Source organism: Pempheris klunzingeri, chromosome 18 (assembly GCF_042242105.1).
Source record: "Pempheris klunzingeri isolate RE-2024b chromosome 18, fPemKlu1.hap1, whole genome shotgun sequence".
NCBI lineage: Eukaryota > Metazoa > Chordata > Actinopteri > Acropomatiformes > Pempheridae > Pempheris > Pempheris klunzingeri.
The window spans coordinates 20542730-20563307 of record NC_092029.1 but is presented as its reverse complement, the minus strand read 5'-3'; the positions used below and the strand labels follow the sequence as shown (position 1 = coordinate 20563307).

At 44.5% G+C, this 20578-nt stretch overlaps 1 protein-coding gene across 1 annotated transcript; it reads left to right on the top strand.

Moving 5' to 3' along the window:
• The first annotated feature begins 857 nt into the window (after positions 1–857).
• dse (dermatan sulfate epimerase) lies at positions 858–19570 on the top strand. The gene is made up of 5 exons (XM_070849754.1): positions 858–1330; positions 7878–8131; positions 13528–13767; positions 16526–16733; positions 17509–19570. The coding sequence occupies exons 1-5, from the start codon at positions 903–905 to the stop codon at positions 19253–19255; spliced, it is 2877 nt and encodes a 958-aa protein (XP_070705855.1). The 5' UTR covers positions 858–902; the 3' UTR covers positions 19256–19570.
• Positions 19571–20578: the final 1008 nt, after the last annotated feature.

Sequence of the window (20578 nt, the reverse complement as noted above, 5' to 3'; positions counted from 1 at the left end):
GGCACAAACGGGTCCTGTGGTCCCGCTTTAGTGGGATACATTAGTCCAGAGACGCCTTGATGGTTTTCTCTTGGCCCCCATCCTCATGTTCGCCACAGAGGAATGCGGCTCCTTTTAAGATCACATGTCGCGAGTAGCTTCAGCAGAGGCAGCATTTTATGTACCAACGTGAGCTTCCCTAGTTTACTAAACACATCACAGAACGCATGCCCGCCCCTGGACAGCCCACTGCGTTAGAAAGGACTTCAGTCTAGACGCCGTTGAAATCACTACCAAAGGGTTTTCCACCAGGACTTTGCCAAGAGCTCTACTAAGGTCATGGAATTTACTCTCATGTTCAGAAAAGAGACGGTGGGCCAACTCTTGTTTTTCTGTGAAGCGCAGCAGTTTGGTTTCAGGGGTTGTTTCAGTAGACCAGAGTAATGTTACTGCAGTAATGGGCCATTTATGACCTTCAGGCCTGCTCGTCTGGCCATCTGGGCGTGCATGACTAGACGTGTCTGACAATAGCGACTTGGAAATAAATCTTTGGAAGTGAATATGAGGTAACGCTGCGTGCAGAGGTGTACCACAACCTCCAGATCTGGCTGTTGCAGTAAATGAAGGTTTTACAGCAGAAGGGTATTATTGTGTTCTTGGGAAGAAATGAGAATGTGGAGGAAATGTAAACTCTCTGAGTTATCGGACAGCGCTGTTATTAGGTCTTAAGTGGCCTACATCAGTATGGAAAGCCTGTATCATCAGGACTACAGCTGTATCTAATTATTCAAGGAATGCAGGGCTTTTGTAAGAAAAGGCTGTGCAGAATATGGGCTGGCTCTCTCAAATCCTTCTCTTCCCCCCACTTCTCCCTCTCAGCTGAACTCCTTCGGCTATGCCACAGTCCCCCCTCTGATGAGACGATGAGAACGCACACCCGCGGGGCCCCCACAGTCTTCTTCATAAGTCTGCTGTGGCCCCTACTTGGCCCGGCGGTGGCGGCAGCAGCGGATGTGGACCCCAGTGAAGGAATCCCCTTCATGGGAGGCAACTACGACGGTCATCCCATGCTGTACTTCAGCCGAGGGGATGTGGAGGAGCTGCAGTATGCGGCCACGGGGACCCATCGGGACATGGCGAGGAGGATCCGCGAGGCTGGCGAAACAATGCTGGAGCACCCCGAGGAGTACCTGCCCCCCTGGAGCCCCGCAGAGTTCAGTGCCCGCTGGAACGAGTTGTATGGAAACAACCTGGGTGTACTGTCCATGTTCTGCCTACTGTACCCACACAGGACCGGGGCGCTCGACCTGGCCAAGGACTACATGGAGAGGATGGCAGCTCAGCCTAGTTGGTATATTTTCTGTTTTTTTATTATTTCATCAATTTCATTTGACACTCTACAACAGTCTGCTCATTGAGAAGGTGTTTGAACCCCCCTCCTTGTAGGATTTCTTTTCCTTTGCGTCTTTCCGTTTGCGTTTTTGTTTAGTTTACAAAGAATAGAATTTAGAGTTTACCGATGATACCCGATACCTGTTTCCACCACCATGTGTGCATGAAGTGGTTCCTGCTAAATCCTCCCCTGCAGAGGCGTTCAAGTCAGGGCCATCTCCAGAGCGTGCTCATTTTTCTCTGTGGGCAGAGCTCTGGTAAAGATACATGGTGGTGTGATAAGTCTGTGGTCCAGGAAATATGTTTAACAGCTGTCTGCCGAACATGCCCCCCCCCTCCCCCGTATGAGAGGAAATGAAATGTTCAGATGTGAGCTGAATAGCCCACTGCTGTGGCCTGGGCTGAGACTGGAGCTCAGGGTCCAGGTGACCAGACAGGGATCGAATCTACTCGGCTGTGACAGTGAAAGTTCTGTAACCCAGGGTTCATAGGATGTATTTCTTTGTGAAAAAAGTAAGATATGCTTACACCCAATGCTTTTGTACATTTCTCAGTGTCACTTTTCAAATCTGGGAGCAGCATAAACAAAACTTGGCTCACTTTTATGAAGGAAGCAGTGGCAGAAACCTCAGAACCTGGACAAGTGGAATATCTGCGTGGCCGCTGCATCTCCCACAAGAGAAAATATCTTTATGAACGAGCCCTTAACAGGAGTAGGTTTCCATTACCTGTTGTGGGTTGAAAATCCTGTAACTCCAGTTTTCAGATGGCAGACTAAACCATTTGGCAGTTTTTAAAAGGGAACTTCAATATTTTTAAACCTGGCACCGTTTCTGCAAAATTTGCTGTCTCAGTGTTTTGGGAAAAAAAGTTTTGGAATTGGTCTAGTAGATTGCCTCAGCTGGCAAAATGTGCTGCAATGACAGCACCCAATCAAAGTACATCCACTAAACGTCTTTGTTTTTGACACTGACAGGCTCCGGTTCTTATTAACCCCTTACTGTCTGACTTTATTTACAATTATATAAAAAAAATAAATGATTTGTGTTTTTGCATTCAAGCAGATGCTAAATTAAGTGGAGATTGTTAATTTGAATATAGCATAGCATAGAATAGTACAATATAATAATAGTATAATATAATATATATGTATACAGCGGTCCCTCGTTTACTGCGGGGGTTACGTTCTAAACATAACCCACAATAGGCGAAATCCGCGAAGTAGTCAGCTTTATTTTTTACAGTTATTCTATATATTTTAAGGCTGTAAAACCCCTCACCATACAGTTTAGACACTTTTCTCAGACAGACATTAACATTTTCTCACATTTATCTCTTGTTTGACTTGTTTGTTTGTCTCGCAAACAGGCAGCACTTCAAAGTCACACTGCTAGCGATTGAACATTTCTGTAAATTTGGCAAGCCGAACGCATTCTGTACTGTACAGAGACACTGCACGGAGGAGATTGATTGACATTGGTCTACAGTCCCTTAGCCAATCAGGACGCAGAACACAATGCGCGTTCATACACTGTAAAAAAAAAGCATGCAAAATTGCACTAAAAAAATCTGCAAGGCCGCGAAAGATGAACCGCATTATAGCGAGGGACTACTGTATACGCATAGAATATATATATATTTATGTATGTGTGTATGCATCTATGTATATATAATGTATACATAGAATATGTATCAACCGGCATTAGTGGGATACAGAGGCCACCTGAGCTGCATCAAGACCGGAAGAGGTTTGAGGCGAATTCGCGACAACAGTCAACAAGGGGTTAAGGAAAAGATCCCTACAAAGATAGACCTGTAAGAGCCTTTTTGATGAACCAGAACCAACACCAGAACAGTAGTTTTACCTGATGGAACACAAGAGTTGCTGGTCTACTTCTAGCTTCATCAGTGTGTTATTTTGTGACTTCTCGTGTTCTGCATGGTAAAATGACGTAAAACGACCGTTTTTGTCAATGGAGTCTGGTGGCTTTGCAGACAGCGAAAAGGCGTCTCCGCAGGGTTGCGTCCTCATGTTGTCAGCGGCAAAAACAAGCACTTTTGGTGGACGTGCTTTGATCTGGTGCACTCGCCCTCAAAGATGACTTTCCAAAACTTTTTTTTTTTACATATTACTTATGGGGACACGAAAATCTGTAAAAATAGGGCCCAGGTTTTAAAAGGTTTCCCTTAAATGAATGTGTTGCTAACGTTAGCTTCATTCATATGAAACGTGTGGGTCTGCTGACGAAGCAAGATGTTGTGGAGCTATGATTGGCATCCCGATGTGATCAAAACATTCAAATCCCCATATATCTGAGCACTTCAGGAATTCACATCGGCCTTGTAAAAGTTCATTCCCGACTTTCGAAACATTTGTTTCCAATCAATTCTTCATTCTCAACCAGTGAGTTTGTGCGTCCGAGCACATGTTAGGCTTAGTGTGCAAGTGGTCGGACACAGCTGCGAAACAACTGACAACAAAATTGTTCTTGTTTCAAAACCAGTGTATGGTTTGAGTTTTCCCCACATCTTAACACCATAATGAGGAACAAAAAAAAGTACATAGGCTCAACTGTAGTTTCAGATGTGGGAAATCTCCACAACTTAAATTGGGAGCACCAATGAGTCATGAACATGGTCAGACTGACTCTGTGTGAGGGTCTTGTTATCAGCCCTCTAAAGCTCAACACAGTAAACACTACAGTTCCATCGATTTCAATCACAGATGAAAAAAACACGTTTCTGCAGGAACCAGCAGCAACAAAACATCCACACTTTCAAGTCAGCAGAAGTAATCCACTCAGCCCACGGTTGGCTGAGTCCTCAGGCTCATGGTTCAACATCATGCGGTCGTCAGTGATCAATAGCGCAGAGTGGCTGAGAAGTGGATTACAGCCACTCACCACTTCCCAGGTCTGCACAGCGTTTATTCCAAGCACTGAAGGACTGAAGGTGTCAGAAATGAGATCCGGCGGTTCCATCCAGTGACCTTCTACCGTTCATTCACAAAAAGTTCACAGCCAACAAACGTTTTGTAAAGTTTTCATTTTTATTTCGGTGTGGTACATCTCTACGTATGAGGAGCCAAAGGTCCTCAGAGACGGAGCGGCTGGACACAAGCTGTCCAATATAAACTAGATGTTTATTTAACCTCCAGATAGACAAATGAGGGAGGAACAAGTATCAATTGTTGGAACTCTCAGGCCAAAGTTTATCTTGCAAAAGGAATTACATAATGAATTCAGAGTGCAGCAGAGACATGAGGGCCACCGGTGAGCAGTAAGTCTGTTCTCCCTAAAATGAAGGCGGATGCTGACCTGCTGGACTTCTCAGGAGTCAAGGCCGCCTGCTGCAGACACCACGAGTCCTCGCCTTTCTCACGTCACGGCACGCTTTCAGCCAATGGCAGTTTGAATCTATGGCCTGCCTGGTCTAGATCCAGAGGGTTACGTTGGAACTGAAGCCTGGAACAAAGCTGTCAGAAAAAGACAGCGTCACAAATTTAGTTTAGTGAGGAAAGAAATGCACTCAGCAGGGTTCTCACACCTCAGGATTACACATTTGGTGGGAATGTAAATACAAGAACCAGAGAAATGTGCTCTGTTCAAACTGATTACATCCATTATCATGTTTGGCATGGCTCGGATTTTCTTTGCCGATGACACATATTTAATGTGAGACTGTCAGATCTGAAATCTTCCACTACAAGTTCATTCCTGATGTGCTAATCTTAGAAAACTCAACAAGGATGTGACACTGCTGAGACAGCGCTTTGCTTTTACAGGTCTTGCTACTGCTACACTATATTTTAGCATTCACCATTGTCCTTTAATAATTACATGTGCTCCATGCCAGGCCCTATTTTATGAGATTTAATCCAACAATAAGAGATGTCCATACTCCTGTACATCGTTTGATATACTGCAGGGTTCTAATCAGATGTGTTTCGGAGCCACAGAATGAGTTATAACACGCATGTCAGACTGATTAGCACAGCAGAAGAGGGACAGATGAGTCCGTTCATCTTGACGTGAATCTCAGGTACTAAATGAACTCTTGAACAACCCCCCCCCTCTTCTACCCCCTTCATCCTTTATGTATTGAGAGAGGGAGGGCTCAGGGTCTAGCAGCCTAATCCTTCTCATTTTGCTGCACGGCTGCTGTGTTGCCTCTAGCCATTGAGCAGGAGGTAGGGGATTTTCCAGCTGCTCATTTCTTGGGGGGTTTAGAACGTGGGGTATTAGTGCAATTTGCAGGGCATTTTCCACAACATCAGTATGTGTGCCACAGTGCAGAGACGAGAAGCCAGCGAGCATGTGTTTTCACATCTTAAGAACACGCTGTGAGCTTTTTTCCCTTGGCCACACTTTTATTATGGTCACTGAACCTCTGAGGGTTTGTGCAGAGTGGCTCCAGGAATCACTCAGCTGTGGTATTCATGACCTTCAATTATGTCTCTGACAACTCTAGGAAGCATGTTCTGATGGAGAGGCCGTGCTTTGTGGCACACTAGTGCCTGCTTCTTTTTTTTCTTTTTACTCAGATTGTGCAAATACACAGAAGGGAGACTTGGTGTGCTTTGGCGTTAGTCAATATACAATCTGACAGCGATTTGGCATTCACGTTAATATAGTCTTCCTTTTTGCCATATGAGCAAACTGCAACATAAAGGAGCTCTTTAATCCATCTGGTGTTCATTTTTATGACCGGACAGAAAGTGATTTTTGAATAAACCTCAGCTTATTTCCACTTAGCACGTGGAAACCATGTATTGTTCCCAACACGTCATGTTTTTGGGCTCATAAATGTTAATATCCAAAATGATACAGGCGATGCACTATACAGAGAGAACTGAAAAGAGTGAACATTTAACGTGAAGTCATCTTAAAATCTTTTTTAAGAATGTTTTAGTATTAGTATGTTTTTAGTATGAAATGGCACTGATAACATTTTGATAACATTGTAACGTGTGAAAGGGATGACAAAGAAAAACCGCACCAACAAGTCAGATTCAATAAACTGTTTATTCTGCTCCACATTAACATAAGAGTTACGGAGAAGCACGTAGTGTCAGCAGGAAGTTAAGAGCTGTGTTCCTGTTCGCTTACAGTAATATATTCAGACCACTCTGTAGTGCAAAATGAACAGTTAAAGTGTTCAGGCCACCATTGAAGTCCCTTACAGGATAACTTTGATATTTTTAAACCTGAGTCCGATTTGTCGTTCAAAATGACTGGTAGGCACAACAAGTGCTGGAAGTGTTGGCACAAAAGGCTCCGGGGAAGATACCAAGGTAGTGACGACATTACAGGGACATGAAGCATAAGGATGGAGAGGAAGAGGAGGAGAGAGGAGCCCAGTGCATCATGGGAGTCCCCCGGCAGTCTGAGCCTATAGCAGCATAACTAGGGGCTCCTGCAAGGCCTGAGCCAGCCCTAAACTATAAGCTTGATCAAAAAGGAAAGTTTTAAGCCTATTCTTCAATGTAGAGAGGGTGCCCCCACCCCACCCCCCCAAACTGGATTTTGTATTTAGAGACTGGGAGTTAGAGTTGGGTGTCAGTCACGACATTTCTCCTCCATTTTATAACATTAAATGACCAAACTGATCAGATAAATGAACACTTCAACTGTGATAAGAAACATGAACTCCATTTCCCATGAGCCCGAGGCAGTTTCGTGCTAAAAGTCTCTAGCCAAACAAACAGAAGCCAGTCGAGCGGTGAGCTAAGAGAATGGACAGGGAGGGTTGAGTGGTGTCTCCATACATGGTGTCAGACACATTGCTGCACTACTTCATTTTCATGGAAGATGTAGTTTTTTTTATTTTTATTTATTAGGGTCATGAAGATTTCAACCTCTAATATGAAGCAGATACTAATAGTAAACCCCAAGAACATGTTTCACTCTTTCCTAATCTTTCCTAATCCTCAGTGAGCAGCGTCCAGACTGGAGGTGACGTCACGACTCGGTTAGACTCCTACAGACTCTTTGTGCATATCTCAGCATGACACACGAGTCAACTGGTGGCGTAAGACAAGAGCGCCTGGCTCCATCACCACAGCTGAACTTCTTTCCTGTCTGATTAAAGTGTGCAGAATGATACAGATGCAGATCCTCTTTCCCCTTCCTTCAACACTCTGAACTCCTGAAGTTCACAGAAGTCAGCATTCTCAGATCCTAGTGCCTGTTAACCATGGAGAATTTGCACATGCCACACTTTGAATTTATAAGTCTCTTTATTGGTAAACGATGGTGCAGCTGTAATTGTGGCGTAAAATGCTACTCAGCATCTTTTATTTTTTGCTTTCAAAGTGAATGTTTTACTGCTGCGTAAAGGATAATTAAAAGGCTTTGCAAACAAAAGGGCTTTTGTCTGTGACAAACCATTTGCCAGGACGCCGGGGGAAATTTCACACCTGCTTACCGCCGAACGTTTATTTTCCAGGTGCCCCGCATATGTCTGCCATCTGGCCTTAACCCCTTGTGTTGTTGTTTGTATTGTAGGTTGGTCAAAGACGCCCCCTGGGATGAGGTTCCTTTGGCGCACTCTTTGGTCGGGTTCGCCACCGCGTACGACTTCCTGTACGAGTACTTGAACAAGGGCCAACAGGAGCGTTTCCTCCAGGTGATAGGCAACGCTTCGCGCCTGATGTACGAGAAGTCCTACGTCCGAGGCTGGGGGTTCCAGTACCTGCACAACCACCAGCCCACCAACTGTGTGGCTCTGCTCACGGGAAGCCTGGTGTACATGACCCAAGGTTCGTGGATAGGGATGCATGCCTTTGTCATATGGATGTGTTTTTGCCCTTGTGGTGACGGGGTCTACAGACGGGGATGTTGGTCGGGCTCACTAGAAGAGTTTTAGAGATTGAGTTTAGTCAGTGTGTGAATAATCAGCACTTGGCCACCATGTTTCCTCTGAGGTCACAACAAGTGGCTGATACTTTAGTTTTCTTGGTCTGTCAGCTGTAACTGTATAAAGGATTTTTGACCTCCTTCACTAAGCCAGCAAACATTCCAGGGCTTAAAGTTTAAGGGTTAGAAACCTGCCTTGCTCAGCATTAAGAAGCTTCAACTCCACTAAAGAGAGTTGCCACTCCTGCAGCTGAGGTCAGATTTATCTCACTGTGACTGTGGCTTTCTGAGGCTTGTTCTTAACCATTTGATTTGAACGTTTAACTTGATTTTATTTAATATCGTACTTAGAAGAGTTTACTAGTTTTTTTATGATGTGTTCAAAGTTAAGGAGATTTTACAGTTCATGCAACAGGCTCCATAAAAGGTTTGTGGAATTTCTGGGAGATTTAGATGGTTGATTCAGAAGGGAGCTGAATAAGTTGTGCTACGCAGAGGTTAACCCCTTTAAAATGCAAAAGTCACACAATAACATGAACTAACTAACTGACTGGAGCAGAGACAGACCAGCAACTCCTGTTCTCTGAGAGGTAAAATAGCTGTTTTTGTCAATGGAGTCTGGGAGCTTTGAAGAGAGCGATATAACGTCTGTTTCTGGTTAAACTAGAAGGATCTTAGATCTTACAAGTCTTATCTCTGTAGGGTTCTTTTACATAATATTACTGCATGTTTCGCAGTTGCCAGCTGAGGCGATCTACTGCAGTCCCCAAACTGTACTGAACAAAATGTATTTTTTAAAAAAGAGGGTCAACGTTTAAGAATGCAGAGGTTACCCTATAAGGGTGTTAGGTCTGCAACTAATGCTGAATTTAATCTGTTAATCTGTCTTTAAAAATGTCAGAAATGAGTGAAAAGTGTCCATCACAATTTCTCAGAGCCAAAATTGACAGATTCAAATCATAACTGGAATTTTTTATTGTCCTTTTTTTTTAGCAAAATGATGAATTTCTTTTTTGATTAATTGATAATATAATATAATACAATATAATATAATATAATATAATATAATATAAATACAATACAATATAATATAATATGATAGAGGTTAGTTGCAGCTCTAATTTCCAGCTATATTGAACCTTAGATGTCCCTTAGATTTAGTGCATCAGAGATTTGCCAACTGCATTTTGCTGAAGAGAGAAACTTTGGCTTGAATTTCAGAACACAGCCTGCCTCAGGTTTTCTGTCAGAACTACAATTAATCCTTTGTGATTGTTCTCCGGATCAGGTTCTCCACATAACTCTGTCACGTTCTGTATTGAGATTTGGTCGGCATTTCCTTTGTGAGACCTGACATGATTATTCCCCGATTAATTTTCCGTTTTTCTCCAATATCCTGCACTAAATCTGCTGTGTAGCAGCAGAAAAAGGCCGTCAGAAGGTGAACGCCTGTAGTGCAGCTTACTTTGCTTACAGGGATTTGATTTCTGGTACAAAAAATCCAGTCCTGATGTGATCTCAATGACAGCAGGCTTACAGAGAACCGCTGTGGTCACAGTGGTTTTACTTGAGGCTTTTTGGTAAAGGGCAACAACAGGCGCAAAGCTTTGTGAATACTCAGGAGAGTTATGGCCCGAGCTCTTTTTGCCTCATTTCATTTGTTTGAAGCCCAGGAAAAAGTAGGTTTGCTCCAGCTCTTGCCTGTCTGTGTTACCTGGGGAAGGGATTTTGCTCGGCCACTGCAGCCCTCATGTGGATATGCTAGTTTCATACCGAGCACGTCCAACACCGTACAGAGGCCCGACTGCATTCCATCATCGTATACAGTATCATTCATTTCCTGTGTGAAGGGAGGACATTCCGTTCAAATATTCTGTCAGAATGCCTGTGAATAAATGGAAAGTTTCCAATAAGCAAAGGAAGAACAAATTGCGTTCTCTTCACTGCTTATCCGACTCTGACTGCAGACCCGCGGCTGACATTCTGGACTAACTTGTTAGTTTTTCATTATTTTGTGCCCTAAAGTGACATAACATTCTCTGACAGGGAACAATTCATGTGCCACTCACTGAAATTAGAAACGCTGTCATCATGCTGTCAGTGAGTTGGACAGGCTTTGGTTCAGATAAGCGGATAAGAAGGCAGCAGCGGCTCAGAGAAGTGCATTCCAGATACATGCATTTGCTTGTTGGCGCCTTTGTAGCTGGTAGTTTGATTGAGCAGAGCTGTGTGCCGTTTCCCTGCACTGCATATGTAGTGAAGCCCGTCTCCTCTTACATCCCTCCCACTTGCCGCCTACTACCTGAGTGACCCATGACTTTCTATGAATGTCGCACACAGTGCTGCAGGCTTAGGCAGAACTCCCCTAGTGCTGCTTTTTATTTACAGGAAGACGGTGTAACTTCTGAGGAAAATGTTGTTAACACTCTCTATGATGCCCAGTCTATAATTATAGCACTGTCAAATTACAGGCAAGCACTCCTAAATATTCATAATTATAAGTATCATTCATAAGTAAGACTGTGGCAGTAAATGGGGTATGACCAGTGCCGTATGGTGCCTAAGGCTAACTTTAGATAGATATTGCTGCTTTTTAGCATTTCCCCTTATCCTATAGTTATCACCTGAAACCATAGTGGCCTCGGGACAATCAAACAAAACATGGACATTATCAAGGTTCACAATGAACTGGTAATGGCAAACTTTGTAATTTTAGTAATGGCAAATGTCTGCTGTAAATCTATACCGCACCACATGGATGGACCGCCCCCACCCCCTCCCCCACCCATGAGCTGTCAGCCTGTGGAAAACACTGTATTTCATTGCTGACTCTGTCCCACCCATGAATTAAAGGAGACAATAATTAGCAGCTCCCTGGTCGGCGTTATTGGAAGTAACAAATCCCTCGACCTTTCACAGGGGGGGGGGTGCGATGTCTAGCACTTAAAGCGTGGAGGCAAACGTGCTGATAGAGGGATCTGGGTGTCCATACCCAGCTGGAGCATGAGAGAGCCCCCCGCCTGACGGCAGCATTATCCCCTCTGCTAGTCATTAGGAAAAGTACTGTAGCCGCACTATTCGACTTTGGGACACAGAGGAAGTTAGAGCTGAAATTAGAGAGTTAGTGTTCACTATATACATGTGATGTAGGTTTTCTGGTATGTTGCTTTCCTTTTAATGTGGCTTCATGTGACGATTTTCTTTTTGTTGATGTCTTTGGTTTTAAACAAATGGCTGTGGTGTGAGTTCATGCTCAGCACTGTGTCACCAGTTGGATTTAGAGGTGATCATATTTTCAGTACATGGTATGTCTTTTACGTTTACTTTTGTTTGCTGATGCTACTGCTGAAATCACAAATCAATCATTGAGAATGTATCCCTGGAAAGATACTACTACTTTACCCAGAGTTATGTTAAGTTGTGGTTTTCTCATTTTTAACATCTGGCAGTAAAAGAAAACACTGACTCTAAACACTCCACTAATTAATCCCACAGAAAATGATCATCAGATATGCAGTTAGCATCGGCTCTGTGCAGCTTTTTAGCCTCTTTTAACGCGTTGTTTTGGTTTTCCAGCCACCCAGACTCTGTTCTCATCCCTCTTGGTTTGAGCAGCACCAGAGAGGTCTGATAGAAAAGGTTTTTTTTTTTCCCACAAAGCTGCCATAAGAATTTAACAGCATCTGTTTACATGTTCCTATAATGTTTTTAAGTGACTGTGGCCTTAAAGCGTGAGCACTGGTGAAGCTCTCTGTGTAAATATGGCCTCTGTGCGTACTTTCAGTTCCTGTTTGATGGTAAATACCTCCTCTGTGTAGGCCCGCGGTCCCCAAGCTCAAACCAAACACTGTTGAGGATGGCTCCTGTGGGTGGACTGGGGCGGCCGGGCGGGTGCCAGCCGGTTGCCGCCGATGGCCCAGGGATTTCTCAATGAACTGTGGCTGGAGTGTTCATGCGGTCACTCGTTCTCATAGTGAACTATGTGTGTGATCCAGTGTGTGAGAGAGAGAGAGTACACATGATGTAGTGTACCGTAGTGGTGTCATGCTTTCCATCGCCGCAGCTAAATGTTGTGTGTGGAAGCTTTCTTTAAAGTAACAGACTCAAACAGTGTTGTTTGCTGCAATGCTGTGTTTCATTAATTGCATTAGCGACATAACACACACACACACTCTTCTATACTCTAAAACAGCCCCGGGGGTTTTGCAATGCCGTGGTCATTCAAAGTCCTTGTACTTATCCTAAATAAGCTTTGCACTTTCATGGCCCCTGCTTGCAAAGCGGATTACTGCTCTCCCATTTAATACAACACAGTGGGAATCTATTATTCATCACATTTGCAGCAACCATGCGCAACACTGTCTGATTTCTACACTACAACACACAGTGTACTATGTGCTGGCCATTTTAAAGCATGTCGTGTTCTAATAAGTGATCGCTGGCACAGATTAATAGTTTAAGGTAGAAACTCTGTCTCTGCTGTCTATAGTTTTTGAAACTTTTTGTCACAAGAAAATGACAATTAGGATACATCAGGAACCCTCAATGACTGTATATGCTACAGACACTTACAGGACATATGTTCTCAGTGGTTGTATGTTTCTTAAATTCAAAAGTAAGATCACTCACGCCACCATGAGGCTTGCAATAGTCACCTTACACTTTGCTTATAAACCTCTGGAAATGTAAGCTGATTCTTTTTTCAGTGGATTCTTTGGATGTTGCCGTATTCTACTGCTACGGCATCACTGCTGTGTGACTTAAAGTCCAGTGCATTTGAGATATTAGACATTTAATCAGAAATGTCATTTAATGGCCTAACAATCAGCCACTCAGGTTTCAGCATTAATTCCATGATTACCAAAGATCTGTCTGGAACACAGCATGTGAAAATGTGGAGCTAAATACGCCACCAGACGGCAGTGAAGCATGTCGCTGTTGAAACTGTGTGATGTTTAGCTATTATTCACTTTTGGTTAGACGATTGGTTTGAAAATATTCATATGTTTATATCTCATTATTATATTGCCAACACCGATTCTTTGAAAGCTGCCCTCTGCAAGTTTGTATTCGTAACACACTGAAATGAACTAAGGTCTGCCAGAGAGGTAGAAAAACACATCCAACACAACAAGTTCTGGAAAATGGTTGTCAGCGATGTGCAACATTGTCGTATATATGGGCCAAAACATCCATGAACACTGGTGCAACCCTTTGAGCAAACAAAGGAAACAATGGAGGGACGGGGGCATCAGACTGTGTTTAACTTGTCAAACCATCCCATCTTACTGTTTTCCAGGTTACCTCCAGGAAGCCTACCTGTGGACCAAGCAGGTCCTGTCCATCATGGAGAAGTCCATGATCCTTCTGCAGGATGTGACCGATGGCACCCTGTATGAAGGAGTGGCCTATGGGACCTACACCACCCGCTCCCTGTTTCAGTACATGTTCCTGGTGCAGCGCCACTTCGCCATCAGCCACTTCGACCACCCCTGGCTCCGTAAACACTTTGCCTTCCTGTACAGGACCATCCTGCCCGGTAACTGTCACTTCACCAGCCGTAGCCAGCGCACGTGTTTACTTTTTGAAAAGCTGTGAAATTTATGTGATACACTTTTCACTGCGATGGATATATTCAGGCAGTTAAACACATAGCAGGTCAGCTATCCGTATGTAAGTGTTTACTCAGCTATGAATGGCTGACACATCCAGTTAGTCCTTACTAGAATGCTCCATCCCAAAAGTAGGATATATTAGATTAGATGTGAAAATAACCTGAGGCTGCCACATTGGAGAGCAGCTTCTCCTCTGAGCTGATATGGGGTATGCATGCGTGCAGTTATTACCTTCCTGGATGCCTGTCAAGGCTGAGCTGAGACCTGCAGGGATCTGTGGTGTCCTGGAAGTTTCATCTGAAGGTCAGGGGGAGGGCAGCAGCGGAGGAGGGGCCCTAGGTCAGGCTTGGACATTTCACAGCTCCCTGCCAACAGTTTCTGTATTGTGGCTGAGCAGCACTGCTGCACTCAGAAAGCACCTCTAATTGCATCAGCCTTGGATGCAGTAGCAGCTTTCTCCCCCACAGACAGGAAGGCAAGGCCAGATTATCTTAAACTGCTTCCTTAGCCGCCCAGATGATTGCTGCCCCTTCACTGTCTGTGTGTTTTTTTTGGTTGTGTTTGCAGTTGACAGAAACTAAATGGTAATGAGAGTCTAAGTAACACCAGAAAACTCAGAAACTGCAGGAAATCTGGGACACGTTTTTACATTATTTGGGTTTGAAATGACTGGTAGATACAAAGGAGTTTTGGAGATGGTCCAGTAGATCACCTCAGCCTTCAGGGTTTAGTACGTGTCTTACTGTGGGAACCGAGACCTCAGAGCCTGCTGCCACCAAGTCTTACTGCAGGACTTCTGCAGTCACTCAAGGGTTTTTGGTCCTCCTGCCTCCTCAGAAATCTGGTGGCTTCCTCTCTCTGCCACGTCCAAGTAGTCATGTCCAGAACTCTGCTTCCAACAGTATCTCTGGGAACATTCAGTGCCTGTGCTGTCTTTTTGTATCCGTGTCCTTGTTTGTGTCAGGCAGTGATCTCCTCTCTTAACTTTTTGGACAATCCTCTTGACTTACCCATATTTCTAGCATGCGCCCAAACGTCACTGCGAACAAACCCCTTGTCAGTCTGGGTATTTGATGTGGTGCATCAGGTGTGCTTGAGACATCGCCTGATTTGCAAATTAGTGCTTATATGAGGGATTCTGCAGTAGTTATTAAAAGTGGCATTTTGTGCTAAATTTGGAGAAACCACCCGTAGTATTAGTTGTGTTGAGCTATTTAAATTGTTCTTGTTTGAGTTGTTTATTGCCAATACACCTAATTCACAATGTGGGTTGAATAATCTTGAGTGCAACTGTATGTCCCCTAAAAGTGCCTGTCTCTGCCACTGATAGGCTCGTGTTGTTATTGAAAGTGTCACACAACATCGTGGAAAGGATCCCCACATAGATAAACCCGTCAGATCCCTTTTGTTTGACCAGAGATAGCCGCTATATGACTCTCTTCAAAGAGAATTGCCGGTCTACCGCTCAAAGCCAACCAATCATGGCACCATAGACCAGCAACTTCTATGTTCCAGGATGGTTACATTAAAAAAAAAATGGTGAGCCAGCAGGAACGGTAGGTGCCAGCGCTGTTGTGTTAAACGTCATGCTGCTTTTGCTTCTAAAATCTCCCAGCGGGGCAGCAATCTGCCGTCCGGTCTGGTTTGGTTCGGTGTAAAAAAACAAAGCTTGCTCAATGGAGAATCTTCTTCACAGCGATACTGTACGATCTTTGTGTAAAGCAGGCTCAGGCTGTGTCAGAGCTGACACGCCACTGGATCTGTGAGTGATTAAAGGGGTTGCCGGTGTCAGTGGAAGTGCTAAAGGAAGTTACTGTCAATTGAAACGACAGCAGTGGAAGTGTCACTTGAAGTCCAATGCCTATGAGCATAGCAGTGGTGCTGACATAGCTGAGGAGCACTGAAAGGAGCTGAGATGTTACCTGACATTCAAGTGATAAAAGAAGCTGGATACGTTAGCGGATGTGCTGCAAAAAGCCACTGTCGCTTCCGCTGAAGGGAGCTTTAAATGTGAGTTGAAGCGTATGAGCCCTTAAAGCAGTGAAGATGTTCAGGACCAAGCACTGAAAGGAGCTGAAGTGGTCGTTGTATGGTTGCTGTGTTAGTTTGTGTGGATCCATACAGCGGACGTGAAGCAAACACTAAAACACGCCCAGCGGGCATCAGCGCAGTTGTTCCACGCTTAACCTGCAACAACATTACCTCACTTCCTGTCCCAAATACCTTGAACAGTGTGTTAATTGTTCGTCCATGCTCATTGGAGTAGCACAGAGACCTGACTCGAGCCGCTGTGATCACACACTGTGGTCACTGAAGCTGGCTTCTAAGAGCCCTCTCTCCACCGGGGGGTGACGTTTTTCTTACATAATTACAGGCAACAAAACGGTGTGAGCAATTTGCCCTTGGTCTGCAACTGAGCTGGGTCACAGCAGAGGGGATTGAGGTTCATTTAGGGGGGGGGGGTTACATATTTGTGACCACGGGGCAAATATTTTGTACTGAGCTCTGGCTGGTCGTGTGTAGGAGTTTACAAAGAATTCACTTCCAGTTTAAAGTGATATTTTTATGCACTGTTGGCGCCATCAGGCAGTACATCAGTGTTTTATTTGTCATGTGTATTGATTATTTACACCCCTGTAAACAGCTGAGCTTGTCCTCTCTCTGTTTTTACTGTCTCACCAGGATTTCAGCGGACTGTAGCCATTGCAGACTCCAACTACAACTGGTTCTACGGGCCAGAGAGCCAGCTGGTCTTCTTGGACCGCTATGTGTTACGTAATGGCAGTGGAAACTGGCTGGCAGATCTGATTCATCAAAACAGGGTGATGGAGGGGCCAGGGCAGGCTGGAAAGGGCCAGCGATGGTGTACCCTCCACACAGAGTTCATCTGGTAATATTTCATTGGAAATATCTGACTGTGTTTTATTATTTCTTAGAGAAATATTATTAAAGGGGGAATCCACCCAATGACCCTTTTATCTGCTGGTAAAATGACCAAGCACTTGTACTCTGAGCAATGATGAGGAAGTTGAATCTAATCTAATCTAGAAAATGCCAGAAAATAGTGAGAGATTCAGATCCCAGAGCCCGAGGGAATGTCTTCAAATCGCAGTGCATTCTCTGGAAAGAGCAAACGTTTGGCATCGTCCTTGAAATGACACAATTTCTTCTTAAAATTGTATTTTATTCATTTCCCACAAATTGATTCCTTGACTGATTCTTTTAGTTGCACTTGAATCAACACATTTCTCTTTGGTTGTTTATTTACATGTTGTGTTTCTGGGGGGTGTGGCGGACTGGACCGTTTTCTTTGCCAGGCCACAGTGATGACAGAACTCTCAGTCACTCTCTCTTGAACTACCAAGAAGTAGTTCCAGCGCGTGACTCCCTGTAAAATCTCAGTTTTATTTCTTTTTTTATCGGACAGACTGAGAGCAGTACTAACTTTGATCTGTGTTATTGATCTGAACTATTCCTTGAAAGCCTCAAGGTCACAGCTGTTCTTTTAGGGTTATCAAAAGGCATTATGGGAAAACACAGGGAATGGTACGTGGAAGTGAGGCAGGCAGACACTTTCTGTCAGCAGTTGCTTTTCTTTGGCTGAATTAGACGTTCATATTCTCATTTTATCCGTCTGATATCCATCCTCTTATGCTGTTCTGCAGGTACGACCCAAGCCTGATTCCCGCGCCTCCATCAGACTTCGGAACGTCCCAGCTCCACTACTTTGAGGACTGGGGGGTGGTGACATACGGCAGCACTTTACCCGCCGACACCAACCGCTCCTTTCTCTCCTTTAAGTCTGGGAAGCTGGGGGGGCGCGCTATCTTCGACATTGTTCACAGGAACAAGTACAAAGAGTGGATCAAAGGCTGGAGGAATTTCAACGCCGGCCATGAGCACCCTGATCAGAACAGTTTCATTTTTGCCCCCAACGGTGTCCCATTCATCACCGAGGCGATGTACGGACCCAAGTACACTCTGCTGAACAATGCAGTGCTGTTTGGCCCGGTCATGTCAGGAAGTTGCTTCAAACCGTGGGCTGGACAGGTTACAGAAGTCTGTGATTCCAAGTGGCTGAAGTACAAGGTGGGGCTGGCGGCTGACGCCCAGGGCAGAGTTCAGGCCGCTATGGAGAGACAGGGAATGGTCTTCATCCGTGGCGAGGGGCGTTCTGCTTATAATCCAGAGCTAAAGATCAGGAACTTCCAGAGAAACTTGCTCCTTCTTCACCCACAGCTCCTGCTCCTGGTGGACCACATCCACCTGGATCCAGACAGCCCAACCAGGGCTATGAGTGCCTTCTTTCACAACACAGAACTTCCATTCCATGGTACAAAGGTAGATGGAGTTCACGGAGCGTTTATATTGCACGGTGAGGATAAATATAAGATGTTCTGGCTGGACGACACAGGCTACAGTAACAAAGGAGTGGTGGGTTACTGGAATTACCCTCGAGGGTACCCGTACAATGGCTCTAACTATGTAAACGTCACAATGCCATTGAGGTACCCTCACACCAGGGTGGCCTACATTTTCTTTGGGCCAGGCGTGGATGTACAGAGCTTCAGCCTGCGTGGCGATGACCAGAGAGTGGACATTTACCTGGCCACCAAGGATCACACCTACACCATCTACCTGCTGACAGGAGAGGTCACCAGCAAGCCCCTGTTTGCCATGGTGCTGCTGGACCACAAGAAGATAGTATTCGAGAAGGCGGCGGCCATGACAGACAGCTCGCCGGAGGAGGTCGAGGAATACGCCAACGTGATGGAAGACAACCTCCAGCACGTCAAGCCCGTTTTCCAGCAGATGGAGAGACACATCCTGGGGCGGGTTCTCAACAGCGCCGGCTTCCGCAAGACTGCAGAGCACCTCCTCCAGTTCTCCGACAAGAAGAAGAGGGAGGAGGTCATTGAGAAGATGTTTGCTATGTCTAAGAAACAGGGCAAGGGCAAAGGGGGGAAGAAGGTGAACCTCGGGGAGAAGCTCTCAGAGAGTCTGCCTGACATTTTTGCACAGATTGAGATGAATGAGAAGAAGGCGAGACAGAGGACTTCAAAGCGTACGTATGAGGACAGTCCAGAGGAGGGAGATGGTGACTCGCGGGCCTTCATGGATTATACAGACAGCCGTAAAAACAGAAAGGGGGCCTTTGTCAAGGGCCGCAAATTCAAGGAGGTTCACATGGTGGCTACAGCGGGGAGCGAGGGCCTCTCCAGCACAGCCTCCTACATCCGACTCTTCCTCCTCCTGAACACAGCCACCTTCTTCTTGCTGCTGGCCATCATACTGACTTGCTTTAAGAGGGGTCGAAGCTTGCACACGCAAAGATGTTTCTACACCATCCTCCTGATCGACTGCCTCATCTTACTGTACCTCTACTCCTCCTGCTCTCACACACAGTGTTAACATCCTGAGCGTGTGAGGGGTCGTCCAGCTACCTAAATGCTCCCCACACCTCAGTCTGAGCCAGATCTTACAGCGAGTATTAGGGCCACTCTTAGAAAAGCGTCAGAGATTTCAACAATGTCCTCACTTTTTGAACAAGTCTTGATTTTTTGGGGGGAATGAAGTCATAATTATACAAGAAAAAAGTCACACTCATTCAAAAAGGTCCTGATATTACAAAATGCTTATTTAAATGTTTAGTTCTACTAATATCTTAGTCATACACTGTGTGTGTTGACTTTTCTCCTAAATGTTCTCCCTAATTATTATTCTCACAATAACATGACTATTTTTTGTAATTTTATGACTTTTTATCCAAATTATTGTACTATTAATATTCAGAATTGTATTGACCTTTATTCTCATAATGATCTGACTTTGTCTAGTTAAGTTTAGTTTAGTTCTGTGTGTACAGCCCTTGTCACAGAACTACTTCACAAGCTTTAAGGATAGTAATCTATAAATTCCAACTTTATTGTGGTAACGTTATGACTTCTTAGAACATTTTCCAACTGTGTTTCTCGTGAATGTAACGACTTCTAGAAATCAGGTCTCTATTCACATAGCATGATCTTTTCTCCCAAATGTTCCGACTTTATTCTTGAAATCTCCAACGGCGTTTTTTTCTAACCCTGGCCCTAAATGCTCCTAAGATCTACCCAAGAGGTGATCAGGAAAAAAAACAACTGATTCCAAATAGGAATTGATGAATTGCCAAGATGAAACCAGACCACCTCTGATATAATAAGCTTCTGTGGAGCTTTAGAACCGAGTCTGTGTGAAGTTTGTCCTTTGTGCTGTCCAGAGGTCCTGCCTTGTATGAAGATCTCAAGGTTAGCCACTATAATACAGTTGCCTCATCTGTACTTGAGATTTGTCCTGTCTACATAGTTGATAGAAATACATTCAAATGTATATATGTGAAAGCAAGATATATTTTTATGGTCTCTTTTTTACCATTTGTAAATAAAATTACTACATGCATATGTGTGCATCCGTGGTGTGTTGTGTCAAGTGAATGTATGAAATCAAACATAAAGGAAAATATATGTGTAGTGCAACGGTCAGGAGAGCTCCACGCACTAACCCCCAGCTAGAACACACGGATAGAGAAGAGATCAGTTCAGCACTTGGACTAGACACAAACTGTGTTCAGCATTTAGGAGCACTTTGCTTCCAGGCCCCCATGTGGAGCATTTACAATCAGAATATAAACACCGACTAAAGTATTTATAGTGTTGTTGTTAACAGGTCCACGTGTTGGAGGCTGATAAACTAATGACA

Coding starts and splice junctions, on each gene's coding strand:
- dse (XM_070849754.1), top strand. CDS start 903: ATGAGAACGCACACCCGCGGGGCCCCCACAGTCTTCTTCATAAGTCTG. Junction 8,132..13,527: donor CCTGGTGTACATGACCCAAG/GTTCGTGGATAG, acceptor ACTGTTTTCCAG/GTTACCTCCAGGAAGCCTAC. Junction 16,734..17,508: donor CTCCACACAGAGTTCATCTG/GTAATATTTCAT, acceptor GCTGTTCTGCAG/GTACGACCCAAGCCTGATTC.